This window comes from Drosophila navojoa, chromosome 3 (genome assembly GCF_054131105.1).
Source record: "Drosophila navojoa isolate 15081-1374.11 chromosome 3, UAZ_NAV_1.0, whole genome shotgun sequence".
NCBI classification, from domain to species: domain Eukaryota; kingdom Metazoa; phylum Arthropoda; class Insecta; order Diptera; family Drosophilidae; genus Drosophila; species Drosophila navojoa.
In genome coordinates this window covers 4,276,225-4,302,840 of record NC_142891.1, presented here as the reverse complement: position 1 = coordinate 4,302,840, position 26,616 = coordinate 4,276,225, and the positions used below count along the sequence as shown (strand labels likewise).

Sequence of the window (26,616 nt, the reverse complement as noted above, 5' to 3'; positions counted from 1 at the left end):
CAGCAACAGACGCGATTTGACTGCGCTCGCAAACTTTGACTTCAAAATTAAATGAAAGTTTATGTTAAAAAATATTTGCCAAACAAATTAAATTTCTTGTGGCTGCCAACTTTTGCAGACGCTGACGCCGTCGTCCACATCGTCTGGCATGTGCGCCGGCATGAGACGCGCAGAGGGAGGCCCACAATTTAATTGTGAGAGCAAGTTTTTTTTTTTTCTTAGAGCTAGAAAAGTACCACAAAGTGTTGAAATTATTTGACAGCAAGAATTATAAAAAATGGTTTTAAAAGGGAAAAAAAAACCTAGAAAGTAAGCCAGGCAATAATCAAAAGAAACGAGCCAAAAAGAAGACACAAGCTCAGAGAGCAAGAGAAAGAGAGAGGAAGAGAGAAAGTCAAGGTTCTCTACAGAAAAATTTCCCCCTATATTGTATCAATATTTTATCAAATGTACTATCTTAGAGGAAATGAACTTACTCTTCGGCATGATACAATAAATAAAAAAAAATTTATCTCTTCACGACTAACGATTTCCACACTTGACGACAAAAATGCTGAATAAGACGAGAAAAACAAGAAAAATACGCCAAGAGCAAATCAAATCAACGCAAAATTACATGAAATATCTTTTCAGCTCGAATTTTTCTATTCGTGGTTTTTCCACACACGAAAAAAATAAAATAAGAGAGAGAGAGAGAGAGGGAGAGAGAGGGAGAAAAAAGTTGAAATCAGCGACATTTATGAGGACGATGACGGAGTACGAAAACTTGCAGTGCAGTCACATTCAGACTTGGCACTCAGCAAACTGAACGCACTCAAACAATGTCACACACACACACACTTACACACTCATACTGACACGTATAGAGAGTATCTTCCACACATATGTCATGTGCTCATGCAGAAGAATTGTTCTTGAACAAAACTCAATGATGCGCGCCACGAACAACGACCAAAACAACTAAAAAATAGTGTAAAAATCGGGCGAATGGACTGAAATGATGGACTATTGCAATGCCCTAGAAAAATACATTTGTGGTGAAGACACTCTTCAATGTTCTAAGCAAAAGAAGAAGAAATGAAATCAATATAACATACTTTCAGCACTGATTAAAAGTATTCCATGTTAGATGGTGTAAACCTTGTTTAAATAAGATTAAGGCATATTTAAAACGACAGTATAGTAGAAAAGCAATTAATCACTAATATTTGCATGAATTTATGACATGCTTTGCCAAAGAAAGTTCTTGTATTAGAGTGTTATATAGAACAAATTATTATTATTATTATTATTATATTACTATAATATTAATAATAATTATTAAAATTAATGAAAATCGTTTTGAATATCAGTTTCTTTATGAATATATATGTATATAAAATGTAATAAATTTGCATATGCTCAAAATGATTCACTAAAAAAAATATTTTATGTTGTACAGTGTACATGTGTAAAAGTCTTACCTATGTATTTATAGGCTAAATAGAAGATTAATAAAAACTAATTTTGAATGTTACACTAGACTAAATAACATGAACAATTTTTGTGTCAGACAGTGTAAATATATGGGCAAACATTCCGTCATTAAAAAATTGTGTTGCATTCAATTTTATAGACTTTTTTTCAGTATAATAATTGTTTATATTTATCTATTTCTCTTTCAAAACCCAAATTTATTTTATTCTCTTAACATAAACCATCTTGAAGTCGCGCATAGCCTACGCCCGCATCAACCATTGGGTATCTGTAAGTGATAGAGAGAAGGCAGCTGAAATTGTGTGCTGCATTTTAGAGAAGTGCAATCGGGCGGTGATTGCGGCAGTTCAGTGTCTATAGAGACACAGAATTGTGTGTGTGTGTGTGTGTGTGTGTGTGGAGGTATGTGTATGTGTGCTTGTGTTTGTGTGCCAAAAGAACTCATCACTGAAGTGGCAATAACGAGTGTTGACGGTTATATTGAAACACAAACTGTTGCCCCGAGCTCCCCGCGCCACTTCGCAGTCCTTCAATCTGCAGCCTCAACTTGCATCAAAGGCAGGCCAATTGCTATTGCCACAATTTGTGGCATAGATGCAAAAAAAAAGGAAAAAAACAAGCATGAAACAGAAAAATAGAAAAAGTTCAGTTCCAAGTGCCTTACTCAATGCTCGCGTGTGGCTTATCACGTTACGCTACCAATTTTAATTGGGCAACGAAGTTGGTGAGGGAAAAGGCGACTGAATACTCTCTGAATAGCTCTTATCGCTAGCTAAATAATTAATCAAGCCAAAACAAAAGCTGTCTCACTCTATGTTTCTCTCTCTCTCTTTCTCTCTCTCTCTGTCTTGCTTGGTGTCGACTGTCACGCCCAGGAAGTGACAGTTCCGAGGCGAGCGTCAACGCGACATCGTGTGAAGCGCCAGTTGATTAATGAGCTGCGATGGCAGCCGCTTAGAGCAGCAGCACCAGCAGCCGCTTAGAGCAGCACCCGGAGTAGGTCGAGTAGCTGCCAGAGACACAACGGGTTAGAGGCGATATAGAAAAACAGCAGGATTTATCAGCTGAGGTGCGCTGCCTTGCCCACCGGTAACTAAGGAAATGGGCTGCTGGCTACGTGACCAAAGCTTCCAGAGATAAGCGCCACAGGAATATCTATAGAACGAGTGAAAGAGCGAGAGAGAGAGATGGAGATAGAAGCAGAAAACTGTCTAAGCTGCTACACTGAAGGATTGTCGAAATAGCATTAGGAAGCCGGCTGCCTCGGCTGGGATTTAGCTGTTGGAAACCACTGACAGATCGTTGCTAAATCAGAAATTAAGTTAACAAGGTTGCCCACAGAGGGCAAGAGAAGTTTAAGGTGGCTGTGGATGACTTTATATGCCCACCATCTCGTGATTTAGATGTAGTTTGGATTGAATTGTTTATTCAAATGCAGTTTACTGAACAAAGAGTTAATTTGATCATTTAAATATCTCAATCAGCCTTCCATTCTATATCACTCATGTATCATAACATTGCACAGGTGAAGCTTTAAGCTGCTTAGACTAATACTTCGGTCGACCGCAAATTTAAACCCACATCGAGCACTGCATTACATATATCGAATGCCTATTCATAATTGGAAATTCCGAATCAAATTCAATTCCTGTTGCTGTCCGGCATTCAATAACGAAATGTATTTAGTTGAATTTTGCACTGAAATGGGGCTCAGGGCTTGTATGAAGCATCCTTGAATGAGCATTGCTATCCATTCGACGCACAGACATCAATCATTTCCCGAATCACGCAGGATATTCATGGCAACCTAATCAACTCATCAGTTGGCATGCCATGCCACAATCCGCTTCCTTTACTCTCTCTCTCACTCTCTCTCTCTCTCTCCCTCTATATAATTCCATGTCTCCCCTGTCCTTCTATGCTTCCAGCATAATCGCACGTACCACATGGCGTATGAGAATTTTGTTTTTACACTCGCTAACAAAAATGGCGTGTTGAGCGGTTCGACTAAAGCGAAATTAAGCTGCTTCTCTTGCTGTAGTTGTAGCTGTAGCTGTTGCCCTTCCATGCAGTCGAAATTGAAATGCATAACAGATTCGCAGCGAAAACGTTTTGCCGCAACACCAACACCAACAACAACAACAGCAGCAGCAATAGCAGCAACAATAGCATCCGCAACAACAATAATCACTGCCACAAATCAAATCAAATTACAACTCTGCAGAGTAACTGCTACACTTGCTAGTAGCAGTCGCAGTCACAGTCGCAATCACAGTTCCCAGCTAGTGAGGAGCGCAAGCTGAGTCGTGACACGAGCAAGAATAAGAAACTGAAATCTAGCGGAAGAATATTTCAGATATATTCAAATTATAATATTCAAATTCTAATATAAGCTATGGTAAATTTGTTTTATTTCCAACCATTTTCGTGTCACGACTCTTTAGCATATATAACCCATTTTCTAATATACACTTCTTACATACATAGTTCGACCTTCGTGTATTTCTAGTTGCTTTTCAGGAGCTGCCAAATACCAAGCACTAAGGAGTTGCATATTTGAATCTTAATTGGAATTCAAAGTAGTTTTACATAAAAAGTATCGATACACATATATGTCCCATTTGAAATACTCTTTGTGCAACACAAGATAATGATGGCTTATCATATCTAAATAATAATAATTTTTTCCATATAAATATATAATATTTAATAGATTATCATCATAAAGAATACATGCATATAGAGAAGAGTTTATAACTAATTTAAATACTTTTAATTATGCATATAGAATATTTTTTTTTCCTACGCTCAGTCGTAATTTGTCTCTTAACTCACGTGACACGATATGCTGCACATCTCTGGCAAGAAGAGCGAACAATTCAATTTAAATGCAACTCGATTGCAATTGAAATTGAAATTTAATTTTGATGGATTTTTCCAGTATATTTTCCGACTGCATTTCGCATAAGTTTTTCACTATATTCTCTCCACTTTTTTGCTGGTATTTTCTGTGAAATGTGATTTGTGCCACGCCTACGCAGAGAAGAGTTTTTTGTAGCAAGTGTTTGCGTTTGCATTTTTCAAGCGTACGTGACCCATTTTCTTCATATTTAAAAAAAAATTTTTTTTTTTATGGTATATATGTATGTATCTATTTTATGTATATGTATATGCAAATATACATTTTTGGAGGCCTTTTTTAACACTCGAATAAGCCAAAAATTGTACTGCAAATGCAGCTAACGCGTTTTCTAAACACTTGTGTGTCTCATGCCCCATGCTGTGGCACACACATTCAGTCGGTTGCAAGTGGCCTTAAAGCAATTGGAGCTTGTGCATTGAGCGATAAAAAAACTCACAGTGGACTCCATCAAAATGTGTCGCTGGCTCCAATTGCGAATGCGACTCCAATTCCGATTCCCATTCCCGTTTGGAGAACAATTTCGAAACTATTTAACGCTGAATTGCATGCGATCAATCTTTCAATTGACTTTTAGCACTTGGCGTGACAAATTGCACGAATTGCAGCAGTTGAGACTGCACTGAGTGCTTGTAAAGGAATTTGCGTTCCTGATCTGTTATCGATAACGAACCGGTTGGAGGAATGCTGAAAGTGACAGCTTAGTTAAATGATAAATATCGTGTAAGATTTAATACTTCAGCAATATTGAATTATGTAAGTCTAACATTTTCAGGTTCTTATTTGAATGGTTTTTAATTATGAGTTCAAGTTAAAGATGAATAGTTCAATTAAAGTATTCATAAAATCATACATATGTTATTTATCGATAAGTTTTGAATATTGTTTGAATTCTTAAATGAAAAATCTTAAATATTATATTATGTTATTATATAATATTGACTTATATTATATTTATTATATACTTTATTTTTCCTTTGCTGTAAGGATTTATTATAAGCCCACGGGAAATCTCTACTCGTCATAAATTCAATTCAAGAAAACTAATTAAATTTCCATGCAACGCAATCAGAAGATCGTGTGCCAAGTCCTGAGTGAAGGCGTAACGCGGAGCACGTGGCGTATGCGTAACACGAAAACCTTCAAGCTTATGCACTATTTGCCAAGTGTTTTTACTTATTTGGTATATTTATATTAACTGTTTTATTTGTATTTCCCGTATATATATATTTTTTAATGCTCAGATTACTTAGCACAGCGACTGAAATTAATTAAAGCAAACTGAAACATGACACGCACTCAACTGCATGGCTAATAAGCCCGCAGCCCGCAGCCAGCAGTGAGCAGCCAGCAGCTCGCAGTTGCTGCTCGGCCATGGTAATTGCCAACGCCTCGGCCTGCCTCGCCTCGACGAGCACGTGCCAAGCCGCTCAGGGGCCGTGTGGGCGTGACCAGGACACTCCCTGTCAAGCTGAGGCTCAGCCTGACTCTGATGTCGGTACAAGCATTATGATGGCATTTACACTTCAGCTGCTGAGGTCTGAGGATTAGAAGGCTCCCAGGACTTTGCCATTCATAAGCTGCACGCAAAAAAGGCTTACGAGCTCGCAACGGAACTAACTAGAAATGGAACTGGAGCGACAGCCTGACCACTACTGACCCACACACACTCAGAGCCAGAAACAGAAACAGCTTAAATTCCTCGCTCGGCTTTAAATGTTCAGCTATGCAAATAAATCCAAGTCCAGAACCAAAACTCAATTTGCGAAATGCACGGACTGGGGCAGTGACTGCGGCACCAGCTGCTGCCTGTCCACCATTGAGAATGTCTAACATGTGGCAAGTCGACGCAGCACACAAGCCACGCCCCCGAGCCAAAATCCGTCAGCCTGCCGCCTACCGCCTGGCGTCTCGCTCGAAAAAATAGCGACAAACAGCGCCACAGTTTTGTTTTGTTTGTTTGCTCTGCGAACGAACGCAGCGAGCGAAGGCCACAAGGATGCAGCAGACGCAGTGGGCTAAGACGGGGCCAGGGCAGAGCGAGACAATGCAATTGGGAGCTGGAGGTAGCTGAAGGCGGCACAGGAGTAAGCACAGCGTCATGCTGAGCATGCACTAGACCCACGCTCAACATCAACATAAAAAAAAAAAAAACATATAACGAAATTTTTTAGTTACTTAAAAGACGCACACAAATGCTCTACAGATAGAGAGATAAAAACTTGCAAGGGTTTAGGTATTTCTATTATAAATTATTATATTTTCAGGATTAGTTAAATGTCTCCAAAATTTGTCTCTAGTCCAGCCCAATGCTTCACACCTATCCTATTTGCAGCCTTACCGATTAAACGTGAAGTGAAACAGTGTGAAATAGGAAAACTAGATTGTCTGAGCTTTGGTCCAGTGCTGTAAAAGAAATTGAGTTGGAGCAAACTTTTTTTTTTTTGACTGTACTTTTTGTTGTGGTTGTTGGCGGCATATCTGCTTGAAATTCATTTTTCAGCGTGCTGCACACGATGCGCCGCTATTTGGTTAGAATTCGTGCAATAGAGAGAGAGAAAGAGAGAGAGAGAGAGAGAGAGAGAGAAAGAAAGAGAGAGAGAGAGATAAAGAGCTCTAAAAAGCGTGAGGAGAAGAAGAAGACTAAATCGCAGGACCTGGTTTTACGGATGAGCCTTGTGCCTTTAGCGGATGTCCGCAAACGGAAATGTGTTTATTTACGAATGCTGTCACACACATACTCACAAATGTGTGTCTGTGTGTGTGCGTGTGTCCGGTTGTGTATCTGAGTGCGTGCATACTTGGTCGCATATTTTTCGCATGCCAGTCGCATGTTAATATGCAAATCCGCATACGCAAATCAACGCCAAAAGGAAATTTAATCTTGGGCGCGATTTGGGCTGGAGCAAAACCCTCTGTCGATTCGTTTGATGGATATGCGGAGGACACCAGACAACGTCACGTTCTACAACAATATTTAAATGGTGGCTGGCATGCTGTCGAGCTGAGCTGATTGACCTACAAATACCCAGTATCTGACTACCATATGTGCTTAGTTAGATTCAATTATATGCAAATATTTCTATAGCCGTTTTTCCAATCGTTATCAAAATCATTGCCATTCTAATTAGCATTGTCATTGTCATTGTTATTATAGTTTTTTTTTTATTTCACTATCGTATTCGTAATTATTGGTATTAGCATTAGTATTAGTATTAATATTATGAACATTAGCATTAGCATTAGCATTAGCATTAGCTTTAGCATTAGCTTTAGCATTAGCATTAGCATTAGCATTAAAATTAGCATTTGTATTATCATTATCATGGGCATTGTCAATATAATAATCAAGTTCATTATCATTAGCATAGCCAATGACGTTATCACTGTTATTGTCATTATCGTAATCCTTACTTACAACAAGAATTTGAACTCAATTTCGACCCCATTATTGAAACACTTAATCAAAGCTCTATTACAAACATAACTAATCGATTGATTATCCCCAATGGGATATTAATTTCATCTGGATTGAATGCGCATCAGAAACTGCGTAACTAAATTTGCTTATGCAACATCATTAACCCCTCTCACCCAATCCGCTTTACATCCCGGTTTAGCCGGCTGCAGAATGCTTGTAGCCATTTTGACGAGGCGCCCGCTGAGTGACATTTTGTGGTCAGTTGATGGACAGTCTGGCCATCGGACCCAAAGCTGCCCAAAAAGGAAAACACACACAAAAATGTCAGGGCAGGACCTTAGGGTCAATGGGGTTTAACCGAGGCTGCGACTAGGCAGAGCAGGCAGCGGATGGGGGAATGTGGTTGACTGGCGTGTGGTGCACAAGTTTGTCAACATGAGGCAAATATTTGCAGGCATAGACTTTTGACTGGATGTTGTTATTGGACTAGCTCGCTTGCTGACCAACGCCAAGGGAAACGACAACAACAACAATAACAATTGGTCACGATCACTTTGGTTTTATTGTTTTTCTGTGCTTCATTTCGCTGTAACTGGGTGTGTGTGTGTGCTGGCCGTATGTGGGGTGTACGTGTGTTGATTAGACGTGACTAATGGGTCGTTAGGCGTGTGCGCCACACAGACTAAGTACGTTAAGAGCAGCCGAAAACTGAATGGAAGGAAGTGAGTCAGTCTCAGGGACATGCTCTTGACACAGCTACAAATGGACGTAGAGCTTCAACAAATAGAGGAACTACATGCTCAGTAAATATCAATATAATATATAAATACGGTAGATAAGCTACAACGTTATGCGATGTATACAAAAGATATGTATGTATATATATTACTCAGTTAACTCAGTTCAATTGCCTGTAGCTCTTCAATTTATCAACTCATTTACCTGCCCAACTCGATCAGCACTTGACATTTCGGAACTCACCTGCAATGAGAAAAATGCAAAGAGTACAAATTACAATTTAGTCAAGTATTTGGCAAAGCCGATTTCTTATAGATAAAGCTAACCATCACCTTTGTCATTTTGTGGCTGGGGCCAATGCACGGATTAGCACTCGCTGTCATTTGCATATGACATCATCGCACGGCACAAGCAGAAAAAAAATAATAACAAAACAAAAAACTTTTGCGCAAAACAAACAAAGCTCGGAATGCAAGAGCAACAAAAATGAGAAATAAAATAAAAAACAAGCAAACAACAACAGCAACAGCGATTTACAGAGCTAACATGAAACGGACAAAAATAGTTGCAACAGCTGCGAATGACAAATCTAAAATACTCTTACAAAATAATTAATTTTGCTTAGAATTGAATTTTTTTCATTCATCAAGGCCTTGCTTGGAGTGTGACATTCAATTTTATTTAGAGAATGGCTGGGAAATTAAAGATGTATAATATGAAATCTTTTAGAATTACGCATTTCAAGCAATCCAGAAATAATTCAATTTGAGTTGGTTTCAACTGTTATTTAGCACATATGTTAAGATAATAATTTATTTAAATTTTTGTTAAAATTTTCGAACCAAAGTTCCAATTGCTTTTAAGATCTGCTATCATATTAGTTTAATGGTGGTATAGTAATCAAATCGACTTATGATAATCGATTACTTATTAGTAGCTTCATCTCAAAATAATTGAAAAACGTTTATACATCTTCACTTCAAATTTTCCGAATAATTGTTACATTATTTCCATTAATATTTTTAATATGTAAGTCATATGAGTCAAAAATTCCATAGAATAGAACTTTGCAGAAAATGTTTATACTTTTTTAAAACTTTAATTTATTTAGGTAAAAAAACTAAATTTTAGAACGATATTTTATATTATATATTGTCATTTATTTTTAATCAAACTTTATAAACTATTTTTATTACCAACTTTCAAAATTTTATATCGTTTGATATTTATGAAAGAGTCTTTAAATCTAAGTCTTCAGTGCAGGGTTCATTGTTCTTAGTCTCCTGATTGATTCTACTCCATCAAGCGCTCCCGTTGCATCCAAGTTCAATCAAGTTACTGCAATGCTTCCCCCATCTCTTTTAAATTAACAGATTGTTTTTCTGTTAGCCACCAATTTCGTGACTGAATTAAACGGCCCCGTGCCGCAAGGGTATATGCACGCAGTAGAAACAGAAACTATAGGAGTTGTCAGCTGGGAGTCGCTGGCAGTTAAATGATTTGCAACTCTGTGCAAATTTATTTGCCAGCCTCTCTCCGCCAGCCTGCACAGTTGTTATTAGTTGGCAGTTGGCCGCAGCTAACTCGAACTCGAATGCGACGGGCACGAGCACATCATAATTCCAAGAGTCTTGCCCCAAGAGCCAGCCAGACCGACAGCAATTGCAACTGCAACTGCAACTGCCACGAGATGCAACTGCAGAAAAAAAACAATTTTTTTTTTTTTTTTTGTCTTACTGATGATGAGATTTTTGTCTGGCATTGCGATTTGTTGAAGTTTTGCATTTTGGCTTTACCAATCTGACATTGATGAAGTGATTAACAATGCGTCTCTCGATATCGTTTAGCTGATGAGTGGCCCAAGGGTTACTGCACAGCAGGTGCTGCAGCCTCAACTCCCCCTCTCCATATGAATTATTAATTGGATAAAACTGGAAATTGAACGAAGGGCGAGCTGCCGACTCATGGAACAGCCAAGCGGGCAGCCAAAGGGGAATCTAAATATCTGAAGTTTGTTTTTCATTACGGACTCTAACCACTAATAACTCTCCGTTTATTAGCGCTAATTATTGACCTATCTTAATGTGACCTTCATTGGCGCACATTAGCATTAGCTCATGATTAGGCTACTTGAGGGAGCTTTGAATTATGAGCTCTCATCAACAAAAATAGTGTTTTGGGCAGTTATTGTTTGAGGCGAGTCGATAATTATGATAATGATAACACAAGTCAATCAAACAGAAAATTTATGCCGGGCATTATAAAAAGTCTTAAATAAATATATTAGGCTTACAAGGTCTGAGATTAAAGTTGGACAGATTGATAGAGAGTCTCTTATAACAGGCTCAATCGTTCTATATATAGAATAACTTTTCTTAAGTACTTTATAAGGTTGGAGAGATTAGCTCTATACATTTATTTTAATATTTATTTATATCTTTCGATTTATAAATCACACTATCATTCCATTTACAATATCCATAAATTCAGAAAAACTTTTAATGAAGCTCTCCTATTTATAATTCTCTAAAACCTCTCAATTATCAATAAATTCAGCTAAACTTTCTCTCTTAATTATAATGCTCTAAAACCTCAGAAACTTCCTCTTTGGCATAATTACTTCACCTAACCTACCACTACAGAAATTCCATTAATTTAAGAGGCTCTCGTTATTTCTTTCAGTTTTCAGTCTATTTATAGCAGGCTGGGGCACTCTGGAAATTATTATGAATCACCAAAATGAATGTGTCGGTGTCCTAAGTAGTTCACGTCGAAATCTTTGGGTAATATATTAATAGATTTGGCCTTGGCTCGGTTTCGCTGCTGCTCAGGCGAGAAAGCGCGTGCATACACGGACACACACGCACACACCGTAAATCATTTGAACAAGTTCCAGCTGAGTGGAACTTGTGATGTCACGGACACTGAAATATTCAAGGGGCATATCTTTTAGAAAAAGTTCTGCATATCGAGAGTTGATGAAATTTCAATGTAATAAAAAATAAATAAAAAGTTATGAAAAGCGAAAGCAGCAAAGTCTCAAGTGCTCAATACTATCGCACATACACAGACGCACCTTTGTCCCGTTATAAGTCTGAATATACGAAATACCAAAGGTGTTTTACCTTTCGGCTGGCTCAGTGTCAAAGTGTTTTGTTTCAATCAATAAAAATTGAAATTGAATTGTGTAAGAAATGTTTGAACGACGTGCTTGTTGTTTGCTGGGGCAATCAAAGTGTCCAAAAAAATGATATATTGATGAAACTTTATTGATGCATTGTGTGCGCATCGGAAAACGCATCGACAAGCCCCTCATGCATAATGCAAAACGTTGCAACTTGAGACGCTCAAAATTTCTAATTCAACTCCCCATGTCTGGCACATTTCGTATGAGGAAAACAGAAAGAAGCTAACGACGCGTCGCGACGTCGACATCAGCATTTGAAGAGCTCTGTCACAGACAAATGGACGTCAGACGACAGCTGAGCTACTGGGCTTTTATCGGCTCTTTCTTTGTGCCAATCGAGTGCCAATCGAGTCAATCGAATCAATTAGAGGATTTATTGATGCCTCGTTGGCATTGACATAGCGCTTCGTATACCATTAATTTTGACACTGGCTGAGATTTATGAGCAGTCAGTCAGCGGCGCTATCGATTACTTATCGATTAGTTATTGACATATGATAGTTCCAGGTTATTAATGGCGGCAGTTTGAGATTCCTTTATAATACATTTAAGACATGCTGCCGACTACGAATTCGTCATATGTTGTGTCGATAATTTATCGATTATTTTTAATATAATAATTTCAGCTAAATCAAATCAATCTTAATTTAAATGCGAATCTATGGCATATAGATTAACTCAATATAAATTAAAATCTCCAATCAATTCGCAAATATCGACTATCAATCTTCACTTGCAAGTTGCAGTATTAATAATTGAATCTATATCATCCAATATTGACATTCAACTCAATTCACAGCAATCGATATGTACTTTCCATTTGCTAATTTATCGATTCGATTTTTGGCATTTGTTGCATGCCGCTCACTATTGAGCCATCAAGCTGCATCGAAACTAATTGAATAGCTCATTCGAGTGCAGATATCAAATGCAGACCTCCCCGAATAGCGCATTAGAGCCAGTGTCCGCACCGCTCGCGCATTTAGCTAAGTGCAGTGTTGATCTTGTCGGTGGAAAGAGTTATGTATATTGATTTACCTGTCAAATGCGCTTTGCCAGTCATTTGCATAGCACTCGCTACCCCCTACGATTCCCCACTTCTCTAATTTCATTTTTTTTTTTTCTTCTCCTCATTTTCGGTGCAAACTGAGCCAATCTGAGTGCTGCGTCAACTCTGCATGTCAGTGGCCAAACGCATAGTGGGCGCACACCCGAAATGGGTGTGTCATATGTCATATGGACATAAATATTGAAACGCATTCAAATGCGGAGGGTTCGTGCCCGTTAGAAGTGGAATGAGAGCAAGTCAAATTTTAATCAAATTTATAACGAAAGCCTAGCATTAATGCTTGCTGCATATATCAATATATCAATATGTATGTATATATTTTATATATATATTTATTTGGGTTTCATATGAATAATGACAGTTCTTTGATAATAAATTTGTTGGATATACTGTTGATATATTTACTGTACATTCATTTTATTTTGAAGTAAATATACTTTGGTATTTTATTTATTGAATTCTGCACATGAAATATTGCAGACAACATATTATACGACTTTTTTTGAATAATTTTTAATTTACTACGAATATCCATTTCTATTATAGCATCATATATTACAATATACAAATATGTATTTTATTGTTGTTTTATATATTTTACAATCATTTTTGTGTTTTACACTACTTTATTTTTGATTTAAAAGAGCAAAATAATAAATGATTGATTATAAGTAAAAAATTTAAAAAAAAAAATTAAATATAAAAAAAATATATAAAACATTTTTTTTTTAAATAGTAAATATTATGACAGCTACTAAAAATAAATTATGGAGTAAAAATTTAATAATTAAGAGATTTTGTCTCAACAATATATTAGTGATCATGAATAATTTTATTATTCATTAATCTTAGTTCATACCTGCGTGCCAAGAGATTTTGGTATAGATAGAAAATCTAGTAAATATAATTTACATTAATTTGACATTTATAAACTAGATACGCAACCACTGTGCAGACACACGTATGTGTGTGTGTGTGTGTATGCAAGCAACTAGGTGACACTTGTCATACGAAGTGTGACACACTCTGGCACACACATACACAAACACACACAGACGCATAGAGAGTTGGGTGGGTGTGTTTTTTGGGTTCTCTGGTTGCCCGTTTTGCGTGTCACGTTGTTGTCAGCGTCTAATCGGGGCTTTTACTTTATATAATGGCATCGCAATTTGGTGTGACTCTTTGACACACAAACCAGTCAAAGCATACACACACACACAGGCACACACACACATAGATGATGTATGTCGAGTGGGCAAGATTTATGTTAAATTTTTAATGATCAGAATAAAAAGACGTTGAGACCTTTTGGCCCTGGGCCAATGCATCAATATTGCATAGAGACATGGACAGCCTTTGACCTTTTTGTTAGAGATAATATCCAAGCACCCAACAACAGGTGCAATAAAGTTGCCAACAACAATTGCAGGTAAATATTTGTGCCACAGCAGGTGACATTCGACTAGGGTCGACAGAGAGTGCCAGAGACAGGGAGAGGGCGAGTGTGAGAGGGAGAAGTTAGGGTCTGCATTTGATTGATGTCTCTACAAAACAATTGAATTGACGTTTGCAGGTTTGATTTATACGCAGCGCTTGATAAATTAGAATACAATAGCAACAGCAAGAGCCACAGCAACAGCAGCAACAACAACAACAACAACAGCAACAGCCCTGGCAACAACATCTAACGTAGAGCGGTTTACAGCTCCACTATTTACTCTCTGCACAGTTTAACAGTTGATTGGCTCTGGCGCTTGTCTATTTGGGCTTCACTAAATTCGTGGAATATTTTCGACTGACCCCCAATAACAACAGCAACAGACCCAGCAACAGCAACAGTTGTTGCTACAATTTTGACTTTTTGGCATTAGCGGAAACGGGCATAGCCCGTGTTGTTGGGGGAATGGGCATGGGGCATGGCTGACATTGCGAAATGAACCACAGCAACAGCAATAGCTACAACAACAGCAACAATAAAAGCATTTAGCCACTCACGCACATACGCACACATATTGCGTTTGCTGTCATGATTTATTGTTTGGCTCTTTTGACAGGCCGTATTATTATTTTCCAGTCGCTTGTCTCTTGTCGCCTGTCGTTTGTCGCCTTTGTTTTGTTCTCTTTGCATGTGAACGAGCACTTGAATACTTCGTGCTGCAAATAACGGCATATTTCAGCGCCTAAATATGCTCAACGCCCTCACCACCCCACACACCCCACAAAATTCGAAAGTTGATTAGATGGCAGAGCGTAAATAACTTAAACTTTAACTTAATTTTAGCTGCGTTTAGTTGCCAAGAAACTTTGATCTTTGAATTGGGAATTTCACAAGAATTTCAGAGCTTACGCATAAATCTTACAAATATGCCAAAATACAACTGTAACAAGGGACACGCTTTTCCACTTTCAACTTTATTTACATCAATTGAGGAATCGCTTTATATATATTTTACACTTTCTAGCACTGTTTTTGTGTGCAGTTAGTGGTGAGACCAACATAAGACTGTGCTTTAGACAGAGCTGACAAATGTAAGACGTATGAGCCAAAGCTAATGCAGCGCAATATTTGTGAATTTCACTGAACGAGGAAAACTGAAAGTGGAGCTTATAGAATAACTCAAAGAAAATATGTGAGGTTGAGCTGGAGCTCTTAGCTACAGTCAACTTTCGAGATCTAAACTCTTGAGTGCAGAGTCGCTAAGACAGTGCGTAAAGTCCTCACAATACGAACCTTGGACTTGAGCATAAAATTCGCTGAGACGCGGAAATAAGTTTGTAGCCCGGGAAAACCAACTTGGAGAGATATTAATAAATTCGGGTAGCATGAGTTGACATTGTTATGCGGGGATACTTAGGGAAAATTTTATTATAATTGTTAAAAAATATATATTTTTGGAATTTATCAAATTGTATTCATTCCTAATAATATATTTAAATTTACTGCCTCACTTATTTATCTAATATATCACATATAGTCAACAGTCATTTTCCACGGTCTGCGTTTTAAATTCTTTTCTCTTTAATCACCTATCAAACTAGAAAATCAAATATAAGAAAGCGTGCCTAACTATTCACACATGAAGCGCAATCACACACTAGATATTAACAGCTATCAAAGAAAGTTAAACGTTGCTGTCAAAAGCTGGCCAATATATCAGACTATCTGTCGATCAACCCGTACAGCGCGTCTAAAAGGTGTTAATGTTTCCCACTACCAAAAGAGAAAACCATGCACGCACTTTAAACATATATCTAAAAGAAATATAGAAGAGGCGACACCTCGTTCCTCGTTGCCTGAGTCACGTATTACATATATATTTTATTTAGTTATTTATTTATTTATGCCGCACTTGATTGGGTCTTATGTCATTGCCACGTGATCGCCATGATCGGGCGGGCAAACACAAACAAAAAAGTTCTAACTGTAATAAAGCTACCTTGACCCCAATGCAAACCAGAAATGCCGAAAGCCCAAAACCGAATATTGAATACCAAAAAACCTAAAGCATTCCATTGAGGCGCATCATCAGTTTGTCGCAATCACAAAGTCGGCATCAACTAAGCAGCTAAGCCAGTTTCCATCAAATGCAGTCTGACATGAATGCGAGCGCATGCATCCAGCAGATGCGCGCGGATACAAAAGATACAGAGATACACAGAGATTACATATCAATTTCTTGGCACTGACAAACAGTTTTGCTGTCAGATTAAACTTATACACTGTCAACGCGTGCTTTGCATACATACATACACATGCATACATATACATATATGTGAATGTGTGTGTGTTTGTAATGATATGTTTGTATAATGATTTATAAAGTGATGAAGCAGCCGCAAAAGATTTTGCGGCGTTCCAGGAATTTACTTGAGCACATCTGAGGGCGCTGTTGCTGCTGTTGCTGCTGCTGTTGCTGCTGTTGCTGTTGCTGGCGTGTCTTCCGCTGTAGTTGGAGTGCTTGTCTAATAAAGTCATCGATGGCAAGCACTGCCTGGCAACCAGAAGTGGAAGCAGCCACAGGCTTTGCCAATTAGTTGAGACAGAATTTATATTGCTTTTATTTTTATTTTTTTCTCATTTGATTTCATTTTGAGCGCGCAAATAATTTGGCGGAAAATTTATATTGGAAGCAGCCATAAATTACGGCCGCACAGCGCGCTGGCAAAGAGACCTTGCCAAAAAAAAAAAAAAAAAAAAGGACAATAAGCCAACGCTGTGCAATTGAAATTGCTGAAAATTGCGCTTGGCTTTATTTATATGACAGTTGCAAAGGGTCAGCGTAGTTATATAAAGCAATTGCTGCTGTTGCTGTTGCTGTGCCAGCTGCAACTGTTGCTAACGAAAGCGAGCTAAAGTAAAGCGAAAAAAAAGTGGTAAATGGAATGCTCAATTGAAGTAGTAGAAAATACTTTTGCTAATGTCAACAGCAGTAGCAGCTTGAGCTAACACAGCAGCAACATGCAACAGCAACATGCGAGTGCGACATGCAAGAGCCAGATCAACAATATTCCAAGCCAAATTATAATGAAGCAGTTAAAAGCAGCAGCAGCAGCACGCAACACAACAGCAACAGCAATATGTATTGTAAGCAGCTGTTGGCTCGTGTTGCTTCCCTCTGAACAGCCCAAGGTCAATGCAAACTAAGTTGTTGCTGCTTATGATGTTGTTGTTGTTGCTGCTGCTGCTGCTGTTGTAGCTGCTGCTGCTGTTGTAGCTGCTGCTGCTGCTGTTGCTGCTGTTGTAGCTGCTGCTGCTGTTGTAGCTGCTGCTGCTGCTGTTGCTGCTGCTGTTGCTGCTGCTGCTGTTGCTGCTGCTGCTGCTGCTGTTGCTGCTGCTGCTGCTGCTGTTGCTGCTGCTGCTGTTGCTGCTGCTGCTGTTGCTGCTGCTGCTGCTGCTGCTGCTGCTGTTGCTGCTGCTGCTGCTGCTGCTGTTGCTGCTGTTGTAGCTGCTGCTGTTACCGCTCCTGCTGCTCCTGCTGCTATTGCTGCTATTACTGAAATTGCTGCTGTTGGTTCTGTTGCTATTGCCGTCGCTTCTACTCTTCGTGTTGTTGGCTGGTTTGCGGTTGGTTTTCATTTCACTTTGAGCCGCTTTGCCAGTTGAAGTGAGGACTAAGCGCAGTTTAGCCTGCAGCTTCTGCTGCTGCTGCTGCTTCTTCCCCGTTTTTTGTTGTTGCTTGTTTGTCTGCAAATACATTTGCTAAAAGGCAGCACAGCAAACAGCAGGCGGGCCATAGTTGTGATAGTTGTTCGGCATAGACATTGCGAATCGCACACAAAAGGCAGTTAAAAGCTTATGAACCCAGCAGGATGCGAGAGTTGCTACAAATGCGAGAGCATGATAAAGCAACAGCAGCAACAACAACTGCAACTGCAACAAAAACAATCAAATATGTTGTTGCTAAACTGACAGCACAGCATGGGCAGCGCACATGCTGCGGCGGGGGCGTGGCCATCAAGGGTCTGGGTGAGTGCAAATAAAGCTGCTTGTTAAGGTCAAAGTAGGAGCTGAAGACAGCGATATCAACAACATTACAAACAGCAACAGCGGAAGGGAGTCAGCAACAGCAACAGCAACAGCAACACCACCCACAACAGCAACATCAACATCTACAGCAATCAATTTTTCGAAAATTCCCGCAACTATTGCTGTTGTAACAAAAAATTTCAACAGCAATCGAAATGCATTGCACAAATTTTAACAAATATTTTGCTTACATTTGAACTATATTTGCTTTTCACACGTACATTTACACATGCATACATATGTATGTGTCTATTGATATACATACATGCGTATATTTTGACAGCCAAAGCCCAAAATGTGAAAAATGTTTTGCGAATTGAAACATTTATTTTGTTTTATGTACATATGTTGCCAGGTTGCCAGTTAAGCCCTAGCAGCAACAGCAATAGCCACAATAATAACAATAAAAACAGCAACAACAACAATAACAGCTTCTGTCAAATCAGTTTAAAGGTTTAAGCTTAACAAATGCAAAATATACTCTAAAAGAGTTGTTCCAATGAACCAATATTCAATATTGTTATTTATAATAATACAATACAAATAATAAAAAAGAAATTTTATTTTATATTATATATAATTATATAAGTTCTAAGCAATTCATTTATTTCATATAAAATCCATTTCTTAACCTATTCACTTGGTTAGAGTATATTCTATTCGTCCTGCAAATTCTTTACTATCTATCACATAAGCTCAATGCTACATATTTTATTTCCGCTCGAATGAAAGCAACTAAGCTATATGATTTTTAAAAAATATTTTCTTTTAGCTAAAACTGAATTTTAGAAATTGTACTTTAATTTAAATGTAAATTGAAATGGTGCGAAAAAAAAACGAAATAATTTAAATGACATTTAATCAGCAATTTGATTTGCATTCCTATTTTTTTTTACTTTGTTAATTAACATTGTTTAATTGTTTAACAAATTGCAATTTGCAGCGCTTTGAAATTGACTAAAAAAAATATGGCGCACAAAAATCAGTTGTGAAAATTGCGTATACGCCCGAATTAACCGCACTTGAAGCGTTAATGAACAGGAACTGCATAAAATGCAAGCAATTAAAGTAACTAAACGGGATAAAGTGAAAACTGATAGACAGAGAGATACTCTGTAGATTATATATTATATTTTTTTCTGTAAAATTTTTGGAAAACGTGAAGAGCTGAAGTTTAAGTACTAGATATATAAATGATATATGATTTTTGAGCACAACTAAAAGTGATATACCAAAGCATAGCCTGCATATATACTGTATGCGAAATACCTTCAATTTGATCTTCTTTCTAACGCTATAAATCTACATGTTGTTCAACTCCAACTGGCTGCAACTTCTGTCAACTCGCACTATCTCACATTTCATTCAGTTCTAGGGCATGTTGAATGCTAAAAAAAATGCTTTACCAACTTTGCAATTAAGTGCAACAGCAACAGCAGCAACAACAACAAGGACCGCAATGAGAGCAACATGCAAATAATGCATTATGTAAACATCGAGCAACATTTTACGAGTGGCTGCGGCTGCTGCTGCTGCTGCTGCTGCTGTTGCTGTTGCTGTTGCTGCTGCCAGCCAAAAAGGAGGCGTGACTGGGCAGGAAACAATAGCGCCACGGCGTCATCCGCAGACATATGTAAATAACTGTGTCACAGAGCACGAGAGCCGAGACGGACAGCGGGTAACTTGTCAGCTCGAATGGCTCAGCGCCAATTTTCACCTGTCGGCAAAAGGCGGCACGCTTTTTGTAGCTCCTCTTCTACCCCAGCTGCTGCTGCTGCTGCTGCTGTTCAAAGAGCAACACCCACACACAGACACGCACATTTTGCTACATTTGTTATTGCTGCAGCTGTTTTTATATCCCAACAGCTGTTGGTGTTGTTGTCTGATGATTTTGCTATTTACATTTTTTTTTCTCTCTTTTCCGCTTCAAGTTGATTTTTATTATTTTTTTTCTTTTTTGTTTTCAAGCGTAATTATATGATAATTATGAATATATTTTCGCACATATTTACACAAGGCATTTAATTGTTGCAAGTGGCATGTGGCATGTGGCAAGTGGCAAGTGGTAAAATGGCAATTGGCAGCGAACTGGCTAAAGCAATTTGTCTGTGACAATTGAGGCAATATTTGTATGACAAATTATGCGAACATAATGAAAATTAATTAACATTTAAGTAGACAAATCTTTGGCACTTGCTTCAAAGAATTTGCATGAGCTTGACATTTATTTGAATATATATATAAAAGATATTTTTTTTATTTTATTTATTTATTTTTTATTTCTTTTTCCATCTCTTTCATCTCATCTCTCAAGTCTGCCCACGTAGAAAGGCCGCCAGCTAAATCTCGCATTGCTTTTTATTTTTATCTTATTTAGCTATTTAGACCACGCCCCCTCGCTGCTACGCCTTCTTGGTTGAGCAATTATTTGCTTGAGCGTTAATTAAATGTGTCCTGCGCAATTAGGAAAAGGTGTGCGCCCCAAAGCAAATGCAAGTGGAAATGGAAATGGAATGAAAAATGAAAATGAAAAATTTAAACGAAATGCGCCACGAAATGCAATTAAAAGCTGACAAAACAATAGCTATGCAAAAAGTGCAAATTAAATGCAACAAATTGTTGCCATTGCTGCGGCTCGTTGCTGTTGCTGTTGCAATTGTTGCTATTGCTATTGCTGTTGCTGTTGCTGGTTTCAATTAGCCAGCCGCAATGGCCAGCGACCATTTGGACACACGATTGGATAAACAATTGGACAAACTGGTTCAGAAATCTGAAAAAGCGGCATTGGCCCTTTAACAAAAATTCTGTAAATATTTAACAAACGGCACAAAGCCAATTGGTGATGCTGATGTTGTTGTTGTTGTTGTTGTTACTGTGTTGTCAGTGGTGCAGCTGGCAAAGCCAAAACACAAACGCTATTAGCCATGGTCAGTGCACGAGTCGAGTAAAGTCTGTATTTACCAACACTTGCAAGTGTAGCACATACGTCGAGTGCACTGAGAGAAATTTGAGAGTATTGTATTTTTCAAGTAGCCACATCGAGTCAGTGATGGATTGTAGATGATTTGGAAGTCAAGAAAATTGATAGACTTAGTTATTAAAACATCGGCAAATAGATTGATGTTTTATTAGTAGTAGAGTACACTGGGAGAAAATTTAAACTATTTATAATATTAAAGGCTGAGGCGAGTGAATTCTGGATGGAAAATCAATTACACAAGTTGAGCAAAATAATATAAGTAAGATTGACTTGAAAGTACACTGAGACAAACGTAATAAATTTAATGTTTAATTTAATTATTTATTTTAATTTAATTTTATTAATTATTATTCAAATTAATTAATATTAATTTTTATTTTATTTATTATTATTTTATTATATAATTTATTAATTTATAAATAAATAAATACATTTTTTTTTAATATTTTTGGATGGCATTAGTATTATTATATATATATGTATGTATTTTATTAATTTATTTATTATATTATATTTTGCTCTTGATTTAAATTCAAATTGTATTAAGCAGATGATAGATATATTTTTGTATATAAATATATATATATCGAATAGGCAAATTCTGTATATTTCTATTTTCGGCAACTTCCCTTCACTTCACTCAAACAACCCTCGCATATAACTTTAAACTTTTCGAATGACTCAGCGTGTTGTATTGCCTTTTCTACAGTGTAATTATTGTACATGTGTGTGCGTGTGTGTGTATATGCGTCTCTGATTTGATTTTTGTTTGTCTCTCGGCTTGTTTGTGTTTGTCTAGCTGGTTGACCAGTGTCTGGCTACCGACCAACCCAATTTGCGGTCCATTCTGCCGCTGTTGCTGCCGCTGACTTATCGCGCTACGCTGTGTATTTACAACAATCTCTAATGACATCATGACAATAAAAATATGTGTACCATATAGCTGTATAGTATATGTATATGTGTAATTGAATGGGCGCAATGCCAAAACTTACCTCATTATCAATGCCAGCGACGGCTCGGCTTCTTATCAGCGGCGCATTTCTGTTTCTGATGCTGTCGCGCAATGCCTGTAGTTCCTTCTGATGCTGCTGCTGCTTCAGATGATGCTCATGCTCGATCTTGTTCCACTGCTCGTTCGAGAAGACCTGCTCCTGGCTTGAACTATCTGCGCTGGGCTTTGCCGTCGTGGTCTTCAGCTGCAGCTGCACCTTCTCCTTGCTGGGCTTGAAGAGCCAATTGAAGATGTTGCGCTTGGCTGCTGCCTTGGGGTGATTAGCTGCCACATTTGGATGCTTGTTATTGTTGTTATTGTTGCTGTTGGGTGCATTCGCCTCGGATTGATCGTAGTCGTAGTCCTGTTCGCTGGCACTCAAGTCCGGCAGCTTCTGGCTGAAGAAGGAGTAGCGCGGCATTTGCTTGGCCAGCTCGGCAGCCACGTTCACCGCCTGATCGGCTTGATCATCCAACTCATCGTCATCGTAATCCTCGTCATCATCATCATCCTCATCGTCGTCATCATCAGCGCTGTCATCCTCATCGCTGTCCACGAGCTGCTGCTGCCAGTTGGGCGCACGCGTCGAACGCGCCTGCATCCAGGCGGTTGAAATCGAATCGCGATCGAAATAGCGCCTCGAAGAATAAATGTTGCTATCATTAAGTGCAGCATGCTGCACTGGTGCATCGGTCACCACATGAGTGGCGGGCGCGACTGTGGTCGATGGAGCCGCTGCCGTTGCCGTTGCCGGGGTCGTCATCAGCGTCTGGCGCCGCAGCTCGGGAAACACGCGCTGTTGCCAGGCAGCATGATGCCGATTGTGGTGACGCAAGTGATGCTGTTCACCTGGGCCGCCGAGCTGCAACTGGTCTGGCAACGGCGGCTGCCGGTTCTGCTCGTTGCCCGCCAGCTCTGCCCGCAGGTGCTGCTCGTGCCTTAAGTGATGGTAGCCATTGCCCAGCTGCAGTCCGTCCAGTCCGTTGCCAGCCTGTGCCCATTGCAGCTGCTGCAAGCGCTGCGACTGCGGATGATTGCGGCGGGCGCGAGCTCCGCCCGGTGCACTGGTTGTGCCATTGTGGGCGTGGCGATGCGGATGCTCCTCGGCGTAGCCCAGATCGGCCAGCAGGAGCAGCAGCAGCAGCATTAGCGGGTAGCAACCCTTGCTGCTGCCTCGCACTTGAGGCATGCTCATGGCAAATATATTTGTAGCCAGCGCTCTAGAAGTATCTATAGCTTGCAAAGTATCTATAGCTGTCAAAAGTATCTTTAGCTGTACAAATGATTTGCAACTGATCTTTACGCTTTTGCTGATACTTTTCTTCCCTCCGTTAATCTCTTATTGTTGTCTCTTGTTTTTCTCGCTTTGTTGTTTGTCTCTATTTAAAACATTTTCTTTATTTTCTTTTGTTTATGCACTTGTTGGAACGCTATATACTGCAATAATTATTTTATATTTATTTATTATTTATTTATTGCGTTTTACACTGCAATTCACAATCAGAAATTAGCATTTATTAATTATTTTCTGTCATATATAATATATTTTACACAAGATTTATGCAATTAATAAAATCTATAATTTTCTTTTATTTTTATATTCATTCTTTCATATATATATTTTTGTAAATGCATATATTTTTAAGACTTATTCCTTGCATGCAATATTCAATAAATTTTCCTTTTTAAATTTTTGTATTCGCTTTTTTTATTAAATTTAGTTTGCTTTTTCACCGTTTTTTTTTTTTTTTTTTTTTAACTTTTTAATATTGTAAGTATTTAGTAATTTAGTTGTAAAATTTATTCTTGGATTTTTATTTTCACCTAAAATATTATTATATTATAAATCTTAAATATTTTGATATATTTTTATTCGTTTTTAATTTTAAATAACTTTTTTGTTTATGTAAATTAATTCACAATTTTTAAATATTTTGACTCACTACGAATTATTGTAATTTTTTTTTTTTTCATCAAAGCACCAATAAACATTATATTGAGAAAAATTTTGTTGTTGTTTGCTTTGGACAAATTAATTTCTTTTATTAATATTCAAGTCCAATTATGATTTATTTATGTTTTGAAATTACACGCGATTTACCGTTTTTGATTGCACGCACATTATCTGAGGCATATGCCACACGAGAGACTCATGTATGTTCAGGCAATGCCCAGAGGCTTTTAGTATTATTATAATGCACGCCTTTGTTTTGTTTACCTCAATCAAATAGAATACCGAATACCCTTGGTTTAGTATAGGGAGCGATGCGTATGATGCATGCGTTTAATCCGCACACTCGACGACACGGGGCGACTTACAGATAACAACTGAATCTGAATCTGAATGGCAGCAACAAAAATCTGAACTGATGCGCCGCAATGTTGAGAGCACATGTCTGCACTGAAAGAAATAGAGAGAGCGTAGGTGCATGAGAACGGCTTGCACGGTGCAGCAAGCAATGGGAATAAGAAAGACTTATAGAACTAAAAACTGAATTAAAATATATATTAAATAAATACTTATAATTGATATATTTACTATATTTTCAATACGATTTGCTGGAGCAGTTGCTTTTGTTGCCATGTAACTGAGTGCGCAACATGTCTAGACACTTACACTAGCAACATGTTGCTCGGGCCAAAGAGAGCGCGCGCAGCATTTCTGCGCTGGCTTGCAACATGCCAGGCCAGGCACATTGTAAAGATCGAACATGTTGCGAGCGCAGCGCTCAAACATGTTGGCACAGACATTGACCGGCTTTTGATTATTTTTGATCAACATTTTGTTGCTGTTTTGTTGTTGTTGTTGTTGCTAGCAATTGGCATTGGCAGCACAGACAAAGAGATGCCCGTGTGTGTATATGATGTATGTATATTAAGGCACGGCAACTACTGCAACTAGGGTACTAGAAGTGGCAACAACGCCCACATGTTGCATGGAAGAGCCGACAACAACATCTTCAACAGCCGCCAACGACAATCATCAGCAATTCCTTGCCCCCGTCCGCGCTCGTGAGACGCACACACGTCTGTCAATGGCTGCTAGCACTTGATCCCAAATGTGGGCAGTGTACACTGCACAGCCCAGAAATCAAGAATAGCAAGAAGAAGCGAAGAACAAATTACATAATCAAATTCTGTGGCAATGTGCGCGACTGCAATATTTTTTGTTTTTGTTTGAAATGTTGCCCAAGAACTTCTTAACCACAGACAATATGCGTAGCTCTATCTTCCTCGGCTCTTCTCTCTCTCACTGTCTCGCTCTGCCTCTTTTTATCTGTGAGTTTTACATTGTGTGATTTCAAAGGAAATTGAGCATCATCTATATAGTATTTAGTGCTACGACCACCGCCAACGGTAGCTGGGCACAAATTTTCCAACTAATTGCCATTAAGCTATGGGCAATGAGTCACGAGATTTTCTGTTCCTTCTCTCGCCCTTTATAGCACCATTGCTAGATGCTGCGTATAGGGTATTCTCATTATGCGATTCAGTTTGTGAAAGGACAGAAATTCTTATAGTTATTATATGTATATAAAATGATATCATTGAACTGAAGTCTGTCAGAGCATTGTTGCCCTCTAGGGTATCTCCTAGTCGGCTAAGCTTAAACGACATGCTATATATATATATACGCATGCTTATATAAATAGTCTTTAGCTAGGGTATTTTCTAGTCAGTTGTGTCTTTGTGGCAGCAACAGGAAGCGTGAATGCATCTTAGCAAGTCCATAAAAAATCAAAGCCAAGTCGCAGTCCCATTCCAAGTCTCGTTCTCGTAAGTATGATCAATGATAAAAGGGTTGGCCATAATAAAAACAAGAAACGGAATTTTATGACGCAAGCAAAAGGGTAAGCAGACGAGGAACATCATACCCTGCCCAGACTCGAGCATAAATTGATTTTCCTGCGAAGCGTGCAAATAGGATTTGTCAAGTGATCAAATCAAATGCATAATTCCAACTAAATTCCAGAGGTGGGCAATATAATCAGTCAATAGCTTATATAAAAAATATATATAATATAGATATCTATACATTTAAATACATATAGGTAAAGGTATAGGTATACCTTTAGGCATTTATACATACATATGTATGTATAAAGATCTACATTCAAGGTATTTTCCCTAGTTAAACATCGTTCCCTTTTGTTCTTGGCTCTTTCATGTGTTAAACTCTGTTGGTTTCTTGTAAGCTCAAAGGCAAACAACTTGGCTCACAGATAAAGGCAGCTGCGCTAGTTATAAAACAAGGGAAGAACAGGGGCAAGAGAGCTCGAAATAGATGTAAATCGGGCGACTGA

General features: G+C 38.4%; 1 protein-coding gene across 4 annotated transcripts in view; it reads right to left on the bottom strand.

Moving 5' to 3' along the window:
* The window catches only part of Pvf3 (PDGF- and VEGF-related factor 3), a 76,715-nt gene extending 53,095 nt beyond the window's left edge, over nt 1-23,620 (bottom strand). For 2 of the 4 annotated variants that reach the window (XM_089258396.1, XM_089258399.1), the window contains exon 1: nt 22,314-23,617. In XM_089258396.1, coding sequence (XP_089114522.1) covers nt 22,314-23,507 — 1,194 coding nt within the window. In that variant the 5' untranslated portion in view covers nt 23,508-23,617. Of the gene's footprint in view, nt 1-22,313 lie in introns of all 4 variants that reach the window. The other 2 variants (XM_089258397.1, XM_089258398.1) reach the window with 2 other exon arrangements.
* Between the last annotated feature and the right edge of the window lie 2,996 nt (nt 23,621-26,616).